This window comes from Berkeleyomyces rouxiae (assembly GCF_048999995.1).
Source record: "Berkeleyomyces rouxiae strain 22BRR77 chromosome Unknown BrBRR77_ptg000003l, whole genome shotgun sequence".
NCBI lineage: Eukaryota > Fungi > Ascomycota > Sordariomycetes > Microascales > Ceratocystidaceae > Berkeleyomyces > Berkeleyomyces rouxiae.
Window position 1 is genome coordinate 1,829,276 of NW_027396493.1, and position 18,468 is coordinate 1,847,743.

At 51.6% G+C, this 18,468-nt stretch overlaps 7 protein-coding genes across 7 annotated transcripts; 4 read left to right on the forward strand and 3 right to left on the reverse strand.

Moving 5' to 3' along the window:
- Positions 1–104: 104 nt before the first annotated feature.
- On the forward strand, positions 105–932 carry BROUX77_003688 (uncharacterized protein; the record flags this gene model as incomplete). Its single annotated transcript, XM_073748367.1, has 1 exon — positions 105–932. One exon carries the CDS (start codon positions 105–107, stop codon positions 930–932), a length of 828 nt encoding a protein of 275 aa, XP_073606113.1.
- A 170-nt stretch (positions 933–1,102) lies between these two features.
- On the reverse strand, positions 1,103–2,963 carry BROUX77_003689 (uncharacterized protein; the record flags this gene model as incomplete). Its single annotated transcript, XM_073748368.1, has 3 exons — positions 1,103–1,746; positions 1,825–2,769; positions 2,873–2,963. 3 exons carry the CDS (start codon positions 2,961–2,963, stop codon positions 1,103–1,105), a joined length of 1,680 nt encoding a protein of 559 aa, XP_073606114.1.
- Positions 2,964–3,528: 565 nt separating this feature from the next.
- BROUX77_003690 (uncharacterized protein) lies at positions 3,529–4,653 on the forward strand (the record flags this gene model as incomplete). Its single annotated transcript, XM_073748369.1, has 1 exon — positions 3,529–4,653. One exon carries the CDS (start codon positions 3,529–3,531, stop codon positions 4,651–4,653), a length of 1,125 nt encoding a protein of 374 aa, XP_073606115.1.
- A 382-nt stretch (positions 4,654–5,035) lies between these two features.
- BROUX77_003691 (uncharacterized protein) lies at positions 5,036–6,808 on the reverse strand (the record flags this gene model as incomplete). The annotated part of the gene is made up of 2 exons (XM_073748370.1): positions 5,036–6,462; positions 6,538–6,808. 2 exons carry the CDS (start codon positions 6,806–6,808, stop codon positions 5,036–5,038), a joined length of 1,698 nt encoding a protein of 565 aa, XP_073606116.1.
- Positions 6,809–9,508: 2,700 nt separating this feature from the next.
- BROUX77_003692 (uncharacterized protein) lies at positions 9,509–11,661 on the reverse strand (the record flags this gene model as incomplete). The annotated part of the gene is made up of 2 exons (XM_073748371.1): positions 9,509–9,715; positions 9,778–11,661. The coding sequence occupies 2 exons, from the start codon at positions 11,659–11,661 to the stop codon at positions 9,509–9,511; spliced, it is 2,091 nt and encodes a 696-aa protein (XP_073606117.1).
- A 1,913-nt stretch (positions 11,662–13,574) lies between these two features.
- Positions 13,575–14,942, forward strand: BROUX77_003693 (uncharacterized protein; the record flags this gene model as incomplete). Its single annotated transcript, XM_073748372.1, has 1 exon — positions 13,575–14,942. One exon carries the CDS (start codon positions 13,575–13,577, stop codon positions 14,940–14,942), a length of 1,368 nt encoding a protein of 455 aa, XP_073606118.1.
- A 259-nt stretch (positions 14,943–15,201) lies between these two features.
- Positions 15,202–16,335, forward strand: BROUX77_003694 (uncharacterized protein; the record flags this gene model as incomplete). Its single annotated transcript, XM_073748373.1, has 1 exon — positions 15,202–16,335. One exon carries the CDS (start codon positions 15,202–15,204, stop codon positions 16,333–16,335), a length of 1,134 nt encoding a protein of 377 aa, XP_073606119.1.
- Positions 16,336–18,468: the final 2,133 nt, after the last annotated feature.

An 18,468-nucleotide genomic window follows, 5' to 3' on the forward strand; every position in this document is an offset into this window, starting at 1 on the left:
TCAAAGACATTCAAGGCGATAATAATCTGCACGTTACCAACTCCAGGCTGTTCTCAAAACCACACAACCCCCCCTCTATTTTATTTTCTTCTAGTTTGTACGCCATGGGTAACGACGGAGGCTCCATCCCCAAGCGCCACGAGCTCGTGAAAGAAGCCGCCCGAAACCCGACAGTCAGCGAGCTGAAGGCCACTGCACTAGAGTCTCTCAGTCATGCCTGGACGCACTGCCAGATCACAGATGAAAAGCTCGACATGGAAAACACCGTGTCCGACTGTCACGGGCGTCTATACAACTACGAGTCCGTTCTCCAGGGCCTCATGCCCCCCGCGACCCCCGACGAAACCAATATCGAGAACAAGACCCGGTCCACCTTTGAAGCCACGGGAATCAAGTCTATTCGGGATGTCGTGCGCCTTCAGTTCAAGCGTGGCGGCTCCAGTAGAAATGGCGTCTGGTCATGCCCTGTGTCTATGAAAGGGCTTGGCTCAAAAACCAAGTCGGTATATCTAGTACCATGTGGCCACGCCTTTGCCGAAGCTGCGATCAGAGAAATCCAAGAAGAAGCTTGTCCCGAGTGCAGCGAGGCCTTTCAGCGTCGCGACGTGATTCCAATCCTGCCTACCACTGAATCAGAAATCCTCAAACTTGACAAGCGAATGGAAGATTTACAAGCCTTAAGCCTCACACATAGTCTCAAGAAAGACAAGTCCCAGGCCAAGAAAAAATCCAAAAAGGACAAGATAGCAAAGACTGGCACTGTCGCTTCAGAAGCCCGTGGCGAAAAGAGAAAGGCAACAGAAGAGCCTCGCAGTAGGACAGACAAAAGAATAAGCGGCATTAATAACCCCATGGCTGCTGCTATCACAAGCAAAGTGTTGGCTGAGCAAGATGAACAGAAACGTCGCCGGCTGGCAGCATCCAGGAGGTGAGTCTCTGGCTCTCACAGTCATCATGATTTACATTTAGCCTCATTTTGCTGTATCTATGGAACTTTTAGGTTGGGTGTTTATGAATACAGAGAAAAACTGCCTTCTCGGGCTATATATGAAGCACATGTATCATTAGAGACAAAGAAGTGCAAATACTCAAAGGGGAAGCTTTACAGCTCGTCCTTGCCTTGGGGCTCACGAGCCTCAGGTCCAGCGCACACTACGGGGGTGCCAACCTCAATCTTGTATACACACTTCTCGGCCTCCATGACCTTCCAAATCTCTTCAGTCTCATGGCAAGCCAGCCAAACGTCGGTGCGACGCTTGGGACCGTTCCAGCAACCCTGGCCGTCCTCGTACTTGAGAACCAGTCGCTTGCCAGTACCCAGTCCCTTTCCGTCGGCCTTCTCTTCCTCATCCGACTCCTCCCAGCTGAACTTGTCAAAAGTGCCCATGTGGCTCTGGCCATGGCCCTTCTTGCTCTTCTGGTAGGTGCGGCCCATCCAGCACACCTCATACTCGTACTCGCCGCTGTAAATTGAAATGCACTTGTCCTTGAGCGCGCGGAAAATGCCGTCAGGACCATAGTCGCTGCTAAGGTCGTCTTTGGCCTGTTGCAAATCGCGCGACTTGGCAGCAACATTGCGCTCAGAAGCCTCGAATGCTTCACGGGCAATGCGCACAGCAGAGCTTTCTCCGGAATTCTGGGGCTCGGCGAGAAGTCCGTTGTCGATCATCCACACGCGAACAGCAAGAATCTTGTCCCGAATGGCAGAGCGCAGGGAGCCGGGTAGGTACGCTTCAAAGTTAAAGACTGTGTGTGTGGTGTTAGTTGTGGAAGACTGTAATCGATAGTGATAGTAATGCATTGGCACCAAGTGAGTGAACTTACTAATGTCGGCATCCGACTCCTCTTGGCCCTCAAACTCGGCCCAGTTAATGCCCGTGTGTTCATTGTCGTCACGGAGCAAATCATTCATGTCAGAATCCGCCATGTACTCATGTGAGCTCTGCGCCTGCGCAGCTGCGTAGTCTTCCCATGCCTTGACAGCAGCCTTGACACCCTCGTCGTTGAAGTTGGGGTTGTACTCCTCCTTAAACTTGCGCAAGATATGTTCCAGCTTAATGACCTTGTCGGTCGCATCGTCTCGCTGGTCCAGTGCTTCGTTCAAGGCCTTCTTCAGACCGGTGACGCGTTCCTTGGCGAGGTTGACAAGAATGCCCAGCTTTCCGGCCTTGACAGGGCCGCGGACAATCTTGCCACGCTCTGCTCTTTCAACATCGTTGCGCTTCTGCTCCAGCTCGTCGCGCTTCTGCTCCTCGCTCTTGAGTTCCTGCTGGAGGGCAGCAATACGTTGGGTGATCTCCAGGCGCAGCTTCTGGGCGTCGTTCAGAATCTCCTGTTTCTGCTTCAATGCACGGTCGAGAGCAGCCTGCTTCTCAGCAACCTTTGCTCGGAACTCTTTGCCAATTTCAGCACATTTGTTGGGACACTTGACACCACCTGCTCCAGACCACTCTTCACTGCCGTCGCAGCATAGATCGTAGTCACAGACACCATCATTGACGAACATGAAGGGGACATATGAGCCAATGTGCCCAGAGTTGGCACACCAAAACCCGGGTAGAGCATTGGTGGTCTGCGTGGTTCCTGAAGCGGCATCGGGCAGCGGCTGGGGGGGCGAAAGCACATCGAGCTTGGCGCAGGCGGCAGTTCCAGGCTCGTCGGAGCCATCGGGGCAGTCGCAGGAGTTGTCGTTGACTTGGGTTGGGTTTATCTTGATATCAGGGTAGTTGATGCAGGCAAAGCTGTCCTTGGAGCTATAGTGCTGGGCATCTATACGAGTTAAATTGTTAGACAATGATGGTAATCCAATGACGGCGCGGCGGTTCTTGGTATAGGAGTTTGAGTAGCAGCATTGGTGGTGAAGTAGGCTTACATTCCGGACCAACACCACGAGGTAGACCTTTGGAGGCCGAAGCCGCAGAGATCAGACCGGCCGTGCTGGCGAAAACAGCCAAGGTCTTCATGATGGAGAAGAAAGGACGGACTGGTCGATAGTGCAATGTAGTTCACAGCTGGCCGTGCGTGATGGTGCACCAATACAATCAACGGCAAAAGAAGAAACGGAGAGAACGGCTTGCTCAAATGCGCATGCAAAAACAAAGATACGCTTGCTAGAAGACTCGACTTGGCGCTGCAGAGACTCTCGAGCTCAACCTTTCATCTAGATTTGCCTGTGCACAAGCTGAGAGCTCTCCCCAGATGCAACTTAACAAGTAGACGATATGTGATTTAAGCTCTCCGTGGGGAAGACAGTGCACACTGTGGCTGTGTTGTCTTCGGTGAATCCACGGGTAATCCAATCCCCCTTTGAAGATTGTGGCAGCCCCTCGATTGGACCTATTCATCGAGACTTGCTTTGTCTAACTATTCTTTGTCACAACACATCTTTTTTTCTTCAACGTCCAAGATCCCTCTCTATCCACTGCATTCTTCTTGACTCTCCCGGAGTCGTTCTATTCCTCGTTGCCCCCGTCAGTTCTGCTGCAAAATCTCCATCATCTGCAAAGCGCCTCTAACAACCCCGCCACCATGGCACCCAAAAAAAAGTCTGGCAAAAAGGTACAACCCCAAGGCCTAGTAAAATGCGTCCAACACGCAATTAAACAAGTTCAGGCAATCTCTGATCGCATTACCGACATGAAGTGTGCAACTCTTGAAGAATACAATGATCTGCCTGAAGTCAAAAACGGCCCTTCGACGCCAGTGGCCACGACTGCTCTGGTAGACACTCTGAAGGTCGTCCAAGCCCGCTGTGTACAGGCACACTTCTTTTCCAAGACACATCCCATCACGCCAAGTGCGATCATGACTGTGGTCAAGGAAATTGAAACCTCATGCTCAACCTATCTGATTCCGGGCGTGCTGGCATGGGATCCCAAGGTCTACACGGTTGCCTTCATCAGCCGAATCGCAGATAACATTTGGCCAATGCTGGCCGTAGTGTCCAGAATCTTGACTGTTATTCCCACATCTCCAGACAAGCCTATGGCTACAGATCTTGAAAAAAACATGGCCCTTTGCGTATCACTTCTGGCGCATCATATTTCAGAGTTTGAACACGACTTGACTCTGGGACCGAGACACATGTTCGCGGAAAAACACACCACCGAAGCCAAGGCTACTATCGATGATATGATCGAAGAACTTGCTGAGTGGAAGGAGACCTCCGTCGAGGGCGATGATTCGGAAGAAAGCTACGATTGCGGCTTCGACTCTGACGACTCCGACGAAGATCTTCAAGACTTGGTAGACGCTCTGACAAACCAAGGTCCTAAAATGCCCAAGGATGACCGTGAGGGCATGTGCAAGGTTATCGATCTATGCATCAGCAATTCGAAACTCATTAGCACTCTCTACGACGGTATAGCCACTTTTCGCCTCGCCACGTTGCCAGACTTCCCACTCAAGCCCGAAGTAGCACGACGCGTTGACGACGTGATAGAACTACTTGACGATATGAACCTGAACATAATAGGCCAGGCTAATACATTCTTCGAGATGGACAGGGAAGAGCTCGAAGAGGATGTTGAAGCTGTAGCTGAAGACGCCGAGGATCTCTTTGATGCACTGATGCTTAACTGGGACGGCGAGGAAGACGAGTACACCAAAACTCTGAAAACGCTTCGTAGTTCTCTCAAACGCCAAGTCGAGTAGCGGAACCTTTTTGGGCGCCAACAACTAAACCAACTACACGTCACTAACTAGTTGTACATACAAAATCAAAAGTCTATCGTTACACACGCAAGCACATTGTGACACTGACACGCAGCTTCGATTGACAATACAACCTTCAAGTTCGACACTGAAACGCGTAGTTATTGTGACTCTGGCACTAGTTACCAAAAGAAAAGAAAAGTAGCTACATAAGTAAAGCAAATGTACCAAGAAGGGAAAAGAGAATGCGGTCCAAGATATATACAAAAAGAAGGAAAAAGAAAAGCAAAAGGCTGAGAGGACTCTTTCCGCAGCAAAGCTGGAATTGACAATCTACACAACATCTGAGTTTGTCGGAAGGCGGTCTATCAACAACGACCGTCTAATGACGCATGGCACGGTGGCTGGGGACGTTGCGCTCGTTGGTGTCCGAACGCTTGGCAGTAGTAGCCTGGCCAGCGAAGAGCTCGATAGCATCAACAATGAAGCTAGGGTTCAGGTAGGGAGCCGAGGCAGTGCTTCCAGAGAGCGACGAGATACTAATCTTGTTGCTGCCAGCGACCAGCTTACCAGCCGGGATAGCAATGTTGTACACTTCTCCGTAGCCACGGTAGGCACCACGGGTGACACTACGCGAGTCAATCTTGACAGGGGCGGCAGGAGCAGCAGCCTTCCACCCGTTGACAGTGACCTGGGGACGACCACCGTTGGCGCTGATGGTAGTGGCAATGCGCAGAGTAGAGGCACCAGGGTCGCTCTTGAGGTTGAAGGAGATGGAGGGCTCGTTGACGGTCTTGAAGATGGCCATGGGGAAGTCGGAAGCCTTGCTGGTGCCAACCTTGAACTCGGGAGCAGCCCAGGCGCTCATGCGCTTGTCGGACGGGTGCATGCGGAGGATCTTGTCGCCATTGAGAAGCTCGAGAGGCTGGCCGTCGAACTCACCAATCTTGAAAAGCGAGGTGGTGGGGGCCTTGTAGCCACTGGCTATGCTCTTGCTAGCGGTCTTGCCAGCGGTGACAGTCACGGTGGTGGTGGCAACCTTGTACTCGGTCTGGTACAGAACCATGGTGTACGTGCCAGGCTTCATGCGGGGAGACACAAAGGTGCCGTCAGAGCCGGGAGTGGCCCAGTACTGAGCGGCATCGTTGTACCAGTGCACAACGGGCTTGAAAGGTGAAGAAACACCAGTGGCCTTGCCAGAAACCTGGCCACGACCAGAGTCGGGGACGTAGCCCTTCAGCTTCATCTCGCTGAAGAAGGAGGCGTCAAAGTCGCTCTTCTTGGGGATGTTGCTGTTGGTGAAGGACAGGACATAGGGACCATTGAAACCCAGACGAGCCTTCTCGGTAGCCACGTGGCCCGAGTTCATGTAGAACGACAGGTTGATGGTGTTGGAGTCGGCCTTGTTGGAGTTGATGTCACGGAAGAAGGGACCTCCCAGGCAGGTCTCCATCTGCAGAGGCACGAAGCAAGCGTGCATGCCGTTGGAGCCATCGCTGTAGGCGCAGTAAGAGTCGGTGTCCATGTAGCGCTCGCTGGAGTAGAACTTGGAACGGGTCTGGCCGCCAACCAGGAAGACATCGGAGCCCTCAATAGTCTCGCTAGCTCCGGCGGTGTTGGAGACCTCGCCGAAGGGGTACTCGTTGGGGAGCTGCTGGGCTCTGAGACGGGCAATGTATCGCATCTCACCGATGGAGGGGACAGCAGTGATGTGGGTTCCCATGTACATGTTGGCCTCGCCCTGCTTGACGATGATGTACTGGATCAGTGTGTCAGTGGTGCAAGTTACCTTGACATAGCTGGCCTTGGCTGATCACGGGGCGGATAAGTTGTTAGCAAGAAGGGACATTATTGCAGCAGACTGGAATGGAGCACGGTACTCACAGCCCTTGATGGACTCGGCGGTGACCGAGGCTGAGCCTAGACCAGAGCCGATGTGAGTGCCACGGGACGAGGCCTGAAGCTCAGTGCCGCGGTACTTGATGGAGGTGACATCGCAGTTGGAGCCGGAGACGGTGATGGCAAAGGAGTCCTTGGAACCGGCGTCAACAACGTAGTTGCTTCCAGACTTGGTGAAGCCGAAAGCAGCGGAAGCAGTGGATGCAAACAGCGCCGTGGTGGCAGCAAGCGCCTTGAGACTACTGTTGGCCTTCATGATGAGATGATAAAGACTGTGAAAGTGTTGTTGGGGGCGGAATCCGATGTGGCTTCTGAAAGATATATATATATATATATATATATGTGTGTGTATATATGCCAAAGAATGCAGATCTCTATCGTCAAGATGCAGATCAAAGACCGGGAGGTAGAAATGAACTGAAGTTCGGAAAAAAGAATGAATAAAGGTATAAGCGAAAGAACGACGAACTGAGAGGCTCCGTCAAACCAGGACAAAAGCTGAGATACTAGTGAGCACGCAGTGCTGGCACGAACAGAAAATGCAAAATGAAAGAGAGTGGAATGCTTCCTGAAGATGAGAACGAGGAGTCAAAGATTTCCAAGTGACATGGGGAATACGAGAGCTGGGAGGTTCTCTGTTTATAAGCGGGAAGCCAGACAACTAGCACAAAGCCAACTGATGTCACTCGCTGATTGACAGGCAAGACTTGACCTCGATCCACCACTTACACACTCTCCTCTCGCTCCTGCTCCCCTTGCCCTTGTCATTCCTTCTCATTCTCTCTCTTCGTCCCATGCACGCGCCCCTCGCGTCGCCTATAATTTCCCCTTCTCCCGAAGACTGGGCGGCCTAGCACCCACTATCTCTTGTCTAGTTACATCACAGCCATCTCTCGTAGTGTATTCTAACAAGAAGAAAACCAGCATAAACAGGGATCAGAGGACCACATGCTACCAGAAACAAAGTCGGAGCTTTCTGGACCCTGGACAAGATTGATAGTGTCTCATACCCATGTCACAGTTGTTAGGCTATAAGCAATAGAACATAAATAGTCTTGGACAGTCAGGATCCCGCTTCTCCGACGCTCCAACTTACAAGCTGGACTGAATCCTGTGCCTGGCCAAGAACAAGCTTAAGATTTCCTAGGCCAGGTGATGTAGTGTAGTGTGTGAGAAGCTTGGACGAAAATGTCGTGTGGTTGTAAAGGGATGCCGGATCACTTACATGGCCGAGGCCAATGCATAAAACTCCCGAAAGTAAGCCCCTCTTGTCGGCTCTCCTCATCTCTAGTTCTCCCCCTCTCAACTGAACACCAAACCTGCCAAGTGGTTGCAGTTGTATTTTTTTCAGTCCTGTGCCCACATTGTAAACATCACAGGGAGCAGCGCTCTTGGTGGTTCTAGAAGGCATAGGAGCGAGCTGACTACGGAAAATAAGCCAAGCCTTTTTGTTCTAGCCTGATAAGTTCTCGTACTTGCTTGGATGTACATACATACTCCGCAGGAGCACTAGATAAACAACAACAGACAATACCCATGCCACCAAGCAGACAGCTAGGAGCCACCGCGGAAGTAACACAGGCCGGCCATCTTGAACAGAGGGGACACAAGCCAAGAGCCACAAGAGAAAATATGGACTGGAGGTGGTGTGAGTGAGACAGGAACCGCGTTTCAAAGTCATCCCACACCGGCCCTGTCGGAAAACTCCTCCTATTCTCCTCTTCGATGCGTGGTACTTGTACCTGACCACCAGACTTGTGAAGAAAAAAAAAAAAAAAAAAAAAAAAAAACACACACACACACACACAAGAATTGATACAGTTCCTCCCAAGTCACACAGGACTTTGTCGTCTATGTGCTCCTAACTACAAGAAGACTCCACAGCGTTTCGTTTCTTTCTTCAGAACGAATCGCCCTTTTTCTTTTGTTTTTTCTCGCCATGTTGCCCTCCACCATAAGCGAAGCTTGGCCTCCCCTCGTAATGTTCCGCCATAATCTCTCTTCTCATTTCCACAAGCTGAGGTACAAGGGCTCGTTTGAGAAATCTCGAAGGGGGCTTTAGCGAGAGGAACAAAAGCCAAAGCGGTAAACCCTATTCTATTTATAGTAGCTCGTAACCCTACAGACACATCAGTCTTCAGCTAACTATGTCCAACGTCTGCCTGCATCACCAAGATCAAACGACGTCAGTTTGACCATCGGACAATTATTTAATGCCTTTTGCTCTGCACGCCGCACAATTTCTGTGGATGTGGCGTGGCGCTCCATCTCCAAGCCCTCAACAACCATTGGTTTAGACTCTGTTCTGAGCAGCAAGAAGACAGGTACAATAACGCAGATCAACTTCGAAGACACCCTTTCAAAGGTTGGCATTACTGTTGACCAGCCAAAATTAGGGATAGGGTTACACACGGCCTTGTTGTAGGCTGACAACAGCCGCACATTTCAACCGGCAACGTGCCTGAGTGGTTAAAGGGTATGACTAGAAATCATATGGGTTCGCCCTCACAGGTTCGAATCCTGTCGTTGTCGAAAAAATAATCTTTTGTCAGTTTCCATGACTTCTTTTTTTTTTTTCTTTTTTTTCTCTTTCATTGTTGAACCAAGGCGAGCTGGTTGATTTTCCTACGGATTTGGAGCCTCAGCCCGTCAGCTGAGGGGGGTTCGTAGGCCCCGATGATTCAGGTTTTCCCATCTTCTCGGGGTTAACAACCCTAGGACGGTCTGTCTCGGCATCGTGAAATGACCTTCACATAACATATTCACACTTGATATAGCTAGTAAAACCTAGTGAATAAAAAATCTCATCGTCATTCTGTTCATTAAGATTCATAAGCTTAGTCGCCAATATATACAACTTCTCCCTCCCCCCTCTCATTTCTGTCCACACTTCCGCGCCACTCGTCATCATTGCGAGTCGATTGAAACTCGAGAGTTTACTGAAGAAACGTATTTGTTAGTGGACCGAGGAATATCGAGTGAAACTTGTCACGAGGAAACTTACAACTTCGATCCAGCGCGCCATCCACTTCTCAGTAGCGGCTTTGGCCTCGTCGACCAGGCCCAGATCTAGCATCAGCTGGACGCTGCCGCGGACGCCAGACTCCAGAGCAGAAGAGATCCAAGCGTGGGTGTAGGAGGTGTGCTCACCAACAAAGATCATCTGCCGAGATCATGGTTAGTCTTTTATACAACGTCTCGGTGAGGTTTTGTCAGTCAACTTACGTTGTTGTGAATTTTGAAGTACTCGGGAATGTACGTCTCGTGCTGTCCGATGGTGGGAGAAGCCCACGAGCCGGCCTCGTACTCATCGTTAGCCCAGCAGCGGCGGTTGTACTTGCCAGTGTACGCCTTGCGCGCCACATCGCCGTGGATCTCAAAGATGGCCTCCTTGATAGCATTGACGTGCTGGACTTCGGGGGCAGAGGCCCAACTGAGACCATATTGGGTGCCTGAGATGTACGAGCCAAGGATGGTGGCGGGGCCAGTTCCGTTAATGTTGTACGAAGGGTAGCAAATAGTACCAACGCCGGGAATATCAGAAGTAGTCGAGCAGCCTCCGTAGATGGGGTTTTCGTAGTGCTCCCAGAAGCGCGTCTTGAACTCCAGAGCAACCTTGCAGGCCGTGTTGTAATTGAGCTTGGTGATAGCCTTGATCATGCCCGTCTCAATGCTGGGTAGGCGCCAGCGCTTGACGACGCTGAAAGGTACGGCCACCACGGCGTAGTCGTATGTGCTAGTCTTGGTGGAGACGTCGGTGGCGCGTTCTCTCCACTGGACACTGACCTGTCCGTTCTTTTTGTCCAGTCTCTCAACGCGACGGTTCATGCGCACCACCTTATCGGCTAGAGGGTGGAAGGCCGCAGGGAGACGCGAGAGACCACCGTCAATGGTTTTCCAGGTGCTGGCGCTGAAGTACATGCCTTCGTAGAACGAGTCCCAGAAGGACGAGGAACCGCCATCCAACATGTCGGTGCTGTTGAGCGTGGCGCCAAGGTAGTTGACCATGTAGGCAAACTCAGACCATTGGTCGCCAGGCTTGCCACCCAGGCCATTGGCCACAAACTGAGAGTGCGCCTTGAACATGTTGTCGGCAATCTGGGCCAGGAAGGTGGTGTTGCTGGTAATGTCGTCAACCTTGGTCTCAATTTCCAGAGTGGCCTCATCGTAAACAGTCGAGATACCAAGTGAAGCGTTGGCTGCAATCTGTGAAACAGTGGGCGGCAGACCAGACGGCAGCTTGAAGCCGTTCTTGTACACAAGGCCGTTCTTGCTGCTCTGGTACCACGGGATGAAGTCGACGGACCAGTTCTTGTTGTGGTTGTTGAGCGCGTTCAGCTCCGAAGCCAACTGGAAAACGAGCTGGTGGTCGGTCACGTTGTGCGTGACGTTGTTGTAGACGACCTGATAAGGAAAACGCATGGGACCCATTTCCTGGTAGGAGTAATCAAAAGGGCCCCCTGTAAGATACTCTGTGTGGACACGGCCGCCCAGACGCTGGGCAGCCTCGAGAATCTCGATGTTTTTGAAACCGGCCTGTTGCAGCACAAGGTAGGTCATCAGGCCCGACATGCCGGCACCCAGAATACCAATCTTCTTGTTCTTGACATTGGAGCTGACAGCGGTGATGTTCTTGCCGTCGAGCGCCGCTACGCCGTCGAACCACGGTCCCATCATATCGATGTTGGGCACGTCAGGCATGGCAATTCCGTCACGCTTAGCCTTGGCAGCTAGATCGCGTTTGACGCGATACGAGTTGGAGTGGTCTATGGCCTGTTCAGCCGAGCGGCCCAAAAGAACTCCAGCCTCGTTCCATGCAGACAGGCAGCCGCCAGGAGAGACACCGGCCGGCATGACCCAAACGAGACGATCATTGGAGTGGTCGGTTGAGCGGGCAATGATGTGGTCATGATCCCCAAACTCGGAGGCGCACGGGCCGTAGGTGTAAGTCACGAGGCCGGAGATGGGCTCAGCGAACTTGAGGTGGACGTTGGCCATGCGAGAGTTCAGACTGGAGCGAGTTTCCAGGGTGATTGGGGAGGGGCTTCGCGGGGTGGCGGCGGCAGAGGCACCCAGCACCAATGAGGCAAAGGTAGCGCTGGCCTTCATTGTGAGGAAAGGGTAGACTTGGTCTTGACAGTAGAGAAGTGGTGGTGAGAGGTAGAAAGAGCGAGAAGGAGAAGGCGAGGGAAAGTGTGAAAAAAGACCCAAGAGAGGACAAGGCGAGCCTGGTGAAGAGAAGAGAAGACCAGAAGACAGATAGGTATGGAGCCATCTTGAGATTTATATACATGTAGTCGACTACGGAGAACGTTTTGATGTGTCCGTATCTTGTTGTTCTGGCCTAACAGCTACCACATCTCTAACATCAAGTTCAAGATGAAGGCCGGCCTATCTTCCAAGATGGACCACTAACACCAACAAAGTTCCCTTTCCCAATTCAGAAAGGCCATGGTCCTAAGAATCTGGATTTGAAATGACTATGAGGTAATAGATTGACTGACAGCCGCAGCCTATCTAACATAATAGCTTGGACTGTGGGTGTAGAACTCGAGCTGCTACCTTTTGCACACCCTTTCTCAGTCTTCGCCGACCTGTAGGAAGGCCTGCCGATGTTTTCTCGCACATGGCCAACTGCCAGAAAGATAAACATAATAAGTGCTATGGACCAGGATAAGTTGACCTCGGCCGTGGTGTAAACCAGCAGATAGATACAAGCAATTGGTGGGAGAACTATGTGCAGCTACATACTTTTGTACCTGTAACCAACTAATTAATCATTCATAACTACAAGCAGACATAGCAGCAGCGCTACGTGGAGAAATAGTATCTTCTTGATATTGTGCTTGTATTGGCGAGAATCAACGAAGAAAGCCTCCTCACTAAAGTCGCATGCATGTAAGTGGGTGTGATGACGGTTCGAAGCCGCCTTGGCGCTATGACAACCTTTGCCAAAGGGCTCGTTTCCTGTTTAACCAAGGAGCTCTCCCGCCTTAGCTATCCTACACCCCGAACTACCAGAAGAAGAGAAACACCGGCAATCCTAGGTCGAGCTTACGTGGACGCCTGTTTCTCGGAAATACACACAACAGAGAGGGGGTGGATGGATATCAAGACCACGGCCAAGTTCTATCTCGCTCCGGGGTACTTGTGTAGTTAAGTAAATACATACATGCAAGTAGCCAGCCACAGCCAGGTCACTTCTACACTATATATCACTTACTATCTACGATAGGCCGTTTCCAGAAACTCTATGCAGACACGCTCCTAGTGTCCCTGGTATAGTTCGGCCGCAGTGGGGGGTCTGGGAAGATAAACATCGAGGACAAAGTGCAGTAGGAGTGAAAGGATCCTTTGAGCTTAGACTAGCTAGCTCAAGCAGGCCGGTTGGGTCCTGACAGCAGCGACCGAGATAAGGCCCTTGCTTCAAGCTTAAAAGCTTGTTGTCGGATTGGCTGATACCGCGGAGACGACGGGCCTGTGATAGCACGGTGGTAGACAAGTACGGGCCCAGTCTGCGGGGAGTTGCAGGTGCCAGTTTACCAATGCACTTGGTTTGATGTGTCTGTCTACCGGTTCACGGCAGGCTTAGCAACGTCATAAGAGCCTATCAGTCTGGCAGGGGGTCTGGTGAGAAACAAGTCCCAGGACGAACTGAGAAACATGGATATCAATCTTCAACCTTCAGGCATTGCCATTAGTGTGCTCATCACTGCGACAGGGCTGCAATTACAGGGCTTTGACTGGGTCATCAGTGCTGTCCTGGCTGCTGATTACACATTACAGTGGCCTGTTAAGGTCTTTTTAGGCTTCTTCTAGGCCTCTTTTAGGACCCTTCTCAACCCCGTCCTGCCCAAATTCCACAACCGGTGATTGGCCGTTGGCCCCCCTTCTTATCTAACCCCGGTATTAAGCCGAGCCCTTTCAACTACATCCCACAGGCCGCCTCTCTGCCATTGCATTTTCCTAGTTATCAAGCTGTTACTAGACTAGACTATCCAGAAGCCCATCTCACGCTCCCAATGGCCTCCCACGTCTTTCAAGGCGCCATCGTAACACCCCACCCAGACACCCCCTCCTCTCTGCAGTTCTATCCTGATGCCACCCTCATTGTGCACGACGGCCTCATCACGGCTCTGTACCCTACCCGTGACTCTATCCCCGCCAGCGCCAAACCGCTTCCAGGCACTGTGAATGTGCTGCCAACTGGCGACTTCCTGATGCCTGGCTTCATAGACACTCACAACCACGCGCCCCAGTGGCCCATGCGCGGCATCGGCCAAGGGCTACACATCCTCGACTGGCTGGATGAGGTAACATTCCCATTCGAGGCCCGCTTTGCCGACCCGGCCTACGCCGATGCGAGCTACCGCCAGACTGTCGCCGATTTTCTGCGCCAGGGCATCACCACTGCCTCGTACTACGGCTCTCGCCATTCGGAAGCTACCAAGCGGCTGGCCGAGATTTGCCTGGAAAAGGGCCAACGCGCTTTGGTCGGCAAGTGCAACATGGACAGGAACGCTCCAGACTTTATCCGAGACGAGAGTGCCCAGGTGTCACTTAAAGAGACCAAGGAATGCATTGAGCACATCCGCGGGCTAGAGGGGTGTAGTTCGGCATCGCAGGCCTTGGTGAGGCCTGTCGTAACTCCGCGTTTTGCCATCTGCTGTACACCAGAACTCCTGACTGGGCTCGGGGGTCTCTGCAAAGCGGATACCGATCTATTCATGCAAACCCATTTCAACGAGGCCCAACAGGAAGTAGATTTCACAACGTCCTTGTTCCCGCGGTTCAAAGGCAGCGAGGCTGACTTGTACGAAAGTTATGGTCTCCTGAATAACCGCTCCATCTTAGCCCACTGTACCATCATGACCAACTATGAAAAAGACCGTATCCAGAAGTTGAACTGCGGCGTGGCCCACTGCCCAATATCTAATATGACGGTGGGTGGCGGATTCATGGTCGCTCCTGTCCGTGAATATCTTGACCGGGGCATCAAAGTCGGTCTCGGCACTGACAGTGGCGGCGGCTGGGCATCCCAGATGCTGATGGTGATTCGCCAAGCCATGATAGCTTCCAATGCACAGCAAGTTTTTTCAGCAGGTAAAGACAAGCCTCTCACCATTGACGAGGCGGTGTATCTAGCTACTCTCGGGGGTGCCAAAGTCTTGGGCTTGCAGGACACCGTTGGCAGCTTCGAGGTGGGCAAGGAGTTCGATGCGGTTTGGGTTAGCACTACAAGCGGGCTGCAGTCTGCAATGACGCCCCGAGAAAAGGACGATTCTCAGCGTACAATCTTTGAGAAGTATGTCATGACTGGGGATGATCGAAATGTAATTCATGTGTATGTTCGAGGACGCCGTGTAGCGGGCAGGCAAGCTACGGCCTAATAGACAGTCGTAGTGGTAGATCTAGGGTTAAACGACTTCAAGTGTTAAACTAACCCTAAAACGCTACTTTTGGACCCCCTTTAAGATAAGCCACGAAATCATGGTGATCCTGTTGTTGACTAGACGAAATCTCCTTTATTGCTCCAGGTCTACTGGGCCTCATATGCTGCTGTGAATCTGTATTCCAAGTGTGGTCTCACGAGTGGAACATCTAAGCATTTTCTTTAGCTTTTATACCTCTAAGTATCATTTGCCTCAAATGTCGTGGCAGCCGCTCACACCGCCCCGGCGAGGGTCTCTGGCCGTGTACATTATCCCAGCCTCGATCCTATGTTTGCTATTTTTCATCGTCATTAGCAAGCCTGGGCTTGCCACAGATGCTTTGCAGCAGATCGGGATCCCTTCACCATTCGACTCGGGCCTAAACATTACCGTGTACCGCAACGAGTCCTTTGCTCCAGTGCCGCTGCCCAAGGGCCACGCGGCATCGGCCGACGTCGATGCCATGATCCGCAAGCTGGAAGGTCTTTCACGAAGCACTCAGTGGTCCAGTATTGCCAACATCAGCTTCGAGGGCGACGCCTTTGAGCCTGAAGGTCTAGTGCGGCTAAGCGATGATCGCTACATTGTCAGCGCTGGCGAATACATTGCGCCAGTGGAAAAGGATGCCCATGGAAATTACACCAGCGTAGGCGCGGGCTTTGCGCACTTGATAGTGTTCAATGGGCACGGAGAACGCATTGCTGACGCATCGATATCTAAGCCTGGATCGACAGAGTACCATGTTGGTGGTATTGACTTTGACGGCACGTACCTGTGGGGTACTATTGGCGAGTACCGCCCCGACTCGTCGTCGTATGTGTTCCGCGCATCTCCATATACGCTGCAGCCAGAGGTGCTGGTCAGCTACCCTGACCATCTAGGTGGCATTGTGCATGACACGATAGCTAATGACATCACCTGCCTAACGTGGGGTGGTCGGAAAGCCGTGACTTTCAAGCTGGCCAACAACAAGAACACTGGCCCAGATGACAGCAAAAGCTCCAAGCCCCAACTGCCGCCACCGCATGTAATACGCACAAAGGAGAACTGGTCGTACTTTGTCGATTACCAGGATTGCAAGTGGCTGGGTAGACCAGCAGCTTCGGACAACTCGGTCATGCTTTGCTCGGGCGTGGCGCGTCTGGCTGACGGCTATGTGATGGGTGGAATTGCACTAGTAGATGTGGAAACGCTGGTTCCTATTGTCGAAGTGCCTATTACACTGGCGTCGTCCAAAGGCACGCGCATTACGATGAACCCGATGGATCTGGCCATGGTGGACGGCAAACTGCGGCTGTACTGGTTGCCAGACCAACACGAGAGTACTCTGTACATTTACGAAGCCCAATAGAACGGAGGTGTTGTTGGTAGATTAGGACGCCATATGGGAGCAGAAATCAAAGAGGCGTGAAGTGATGATAATCGGGATATCACATGCTATTATCAAATAGAAGCTATACCAAAGCTAGTAATGTCGACCTTTCTTTCTCTACTGCACTTGAACTATCTACACTGGCTGTTTACGTAATCTTTATAGGATCAATGAAGCTCACAAGCTAGACACCAAAATATGTGGTTGGTGATGGATATCGTGGGGACTGAGATACGCCAAAACAAGTCTTGACCAACCAACCTTGTCGCCGGACATAATGACACGTTTGTCATCTTAGAGCCTATCAATATTGAGCCCCGGTTTTGATCGGGAAGAATGAAGTGTATAGACTTGTGGAAAGCTGCATATCCTTACTTGTAAAGACACACCCGCGGCATTCACACTCAAAGAGGTGACAGGATCCTTCTATCGAGTCAACAGGGGTTCAAGATTATCTTTTTTTTTCAATGGCTCCGTGTTACGTCTACACCCATGCCATCCTCGTCTAAGTAACCAGGTCCGTGGTGGGAATGCTTAACAGGCCAGTCTGCGGAAATATACCTTCACGCCCGAACATTTGAAGAAGAGGATTATTAGCCATCTGTCACTCAAGCGTATCTAAGGGTCCAACTCCAAGACGTCGTGAGTGATATATAGACAAGTAGCAACATCAATCGGCCTGATAGGAACTCGGACGAAGACTATCTGTTGTGCTCCGGAATCGGGCCACTGTGAAAAAAGAGAAGGCTTTGTATCAGTAGACTTCCATAGACAGCAAGTCTCGACCTCTGCGCCACTTCTTTCCCGCACATCTGTTGCCTCTGGTTTTTTTTTTTGCTTGATTCAATATCCACAAGTCACGGAGAGCCTCCTCCTCTCCTTCTCTTCAGCGATTCCCAAACCCCACGTTTTCCATACATACCAAGCCAGAAACCAAAATACCACCCGTCTGCCGATCCGAACGAAAACAATGGACGGTTACTCTCGACAACAGCCGTAGCAGATCACCCGCTTAGCCAGAGATCTGACTTGCCTAGCCTGCACGCGGGATCGTCTTGCGGGCGCTGAAGCTTCAAGAACACTCCCTTGTTTTTTCCCTTGGGAGTAAAGGAAAGGGTCAGCCGTAATATAGTTGCATTCAAAATGAGACGAAGATGAACAATACGTTCTAGAAATGCGGCGAACCCGTGTGTGGCACGCTGGTGTTTAGCCTTCTTTTCATGTCCCATCACTCCTTTTCACGATCATTTGATTTGAATTGATTTTATTCTTTTACGTCTACCTACTGTTATTTCGCAGCAATACGACGGCATATTCCGGACGGAAGCAGTCGGGTGATGTCATCTTCCAAACTACTCCCGGGCGGTCAGCGATTGCAGGTGCGCGTAGACTTCAAGCATCTTCTGTGACTTTTTAGGGTCCGGCATTGAAGCCGGGAGGACTCTCTGTCCAGCGCGGCCCGAGGGCACACCTACCTTTCCAGGATTGATCACCTGGTCTTTTTAGTTTGCAACAAACCGCGTGAAGCCTAGTCTAAAAGGCCACCGGCTCTCGGCACGGGGAGTTGACCCCGGTGGATTACGCGTGGTTTTGTCCCCTTGCGGGCATGGCCGTTGCTGCATTTTTGAAAGTTTTCTCTCCTCTGTAGTTGGTGGACGGGAAAAGGACCCCCCAAAATCTCCTCATGGAATCCTCCTCGACATCTCCTTCCGATCCGACTACCTCGTCTCCTCCCAATCTAACCTTCCTCTCCCATCTCTCTTCCACTCTCATCTCTCCTCCAAAATCCCACCTTCATGTCTCGGTGCTGGCAGTGAGCGATGGCTGGGTAGCCTCGGGGCGCTCGGGCTGTTGTCTTTCCTCAAGGAACTTGAGATTGCGGCATAACACGCTGGCAACGTGACTTGTCGCTTTTGTGGTTTTCAGAAGCTTGTCTGCAAATCTCTGGCTCCATGGCCTCGGCAGTGCCCTGCACGTCCACCAGTGTCCTTGTTCTATTGGCTGGTTGCAGGCTCGGCACCCGCGTGGACAGTTGTGTTCCCATCGGTCGTAGTACTCGTCAAAGTCACCATCTCCGGTTCTGGCTGCCAGGATGTGGCCTAGCTCAATCCT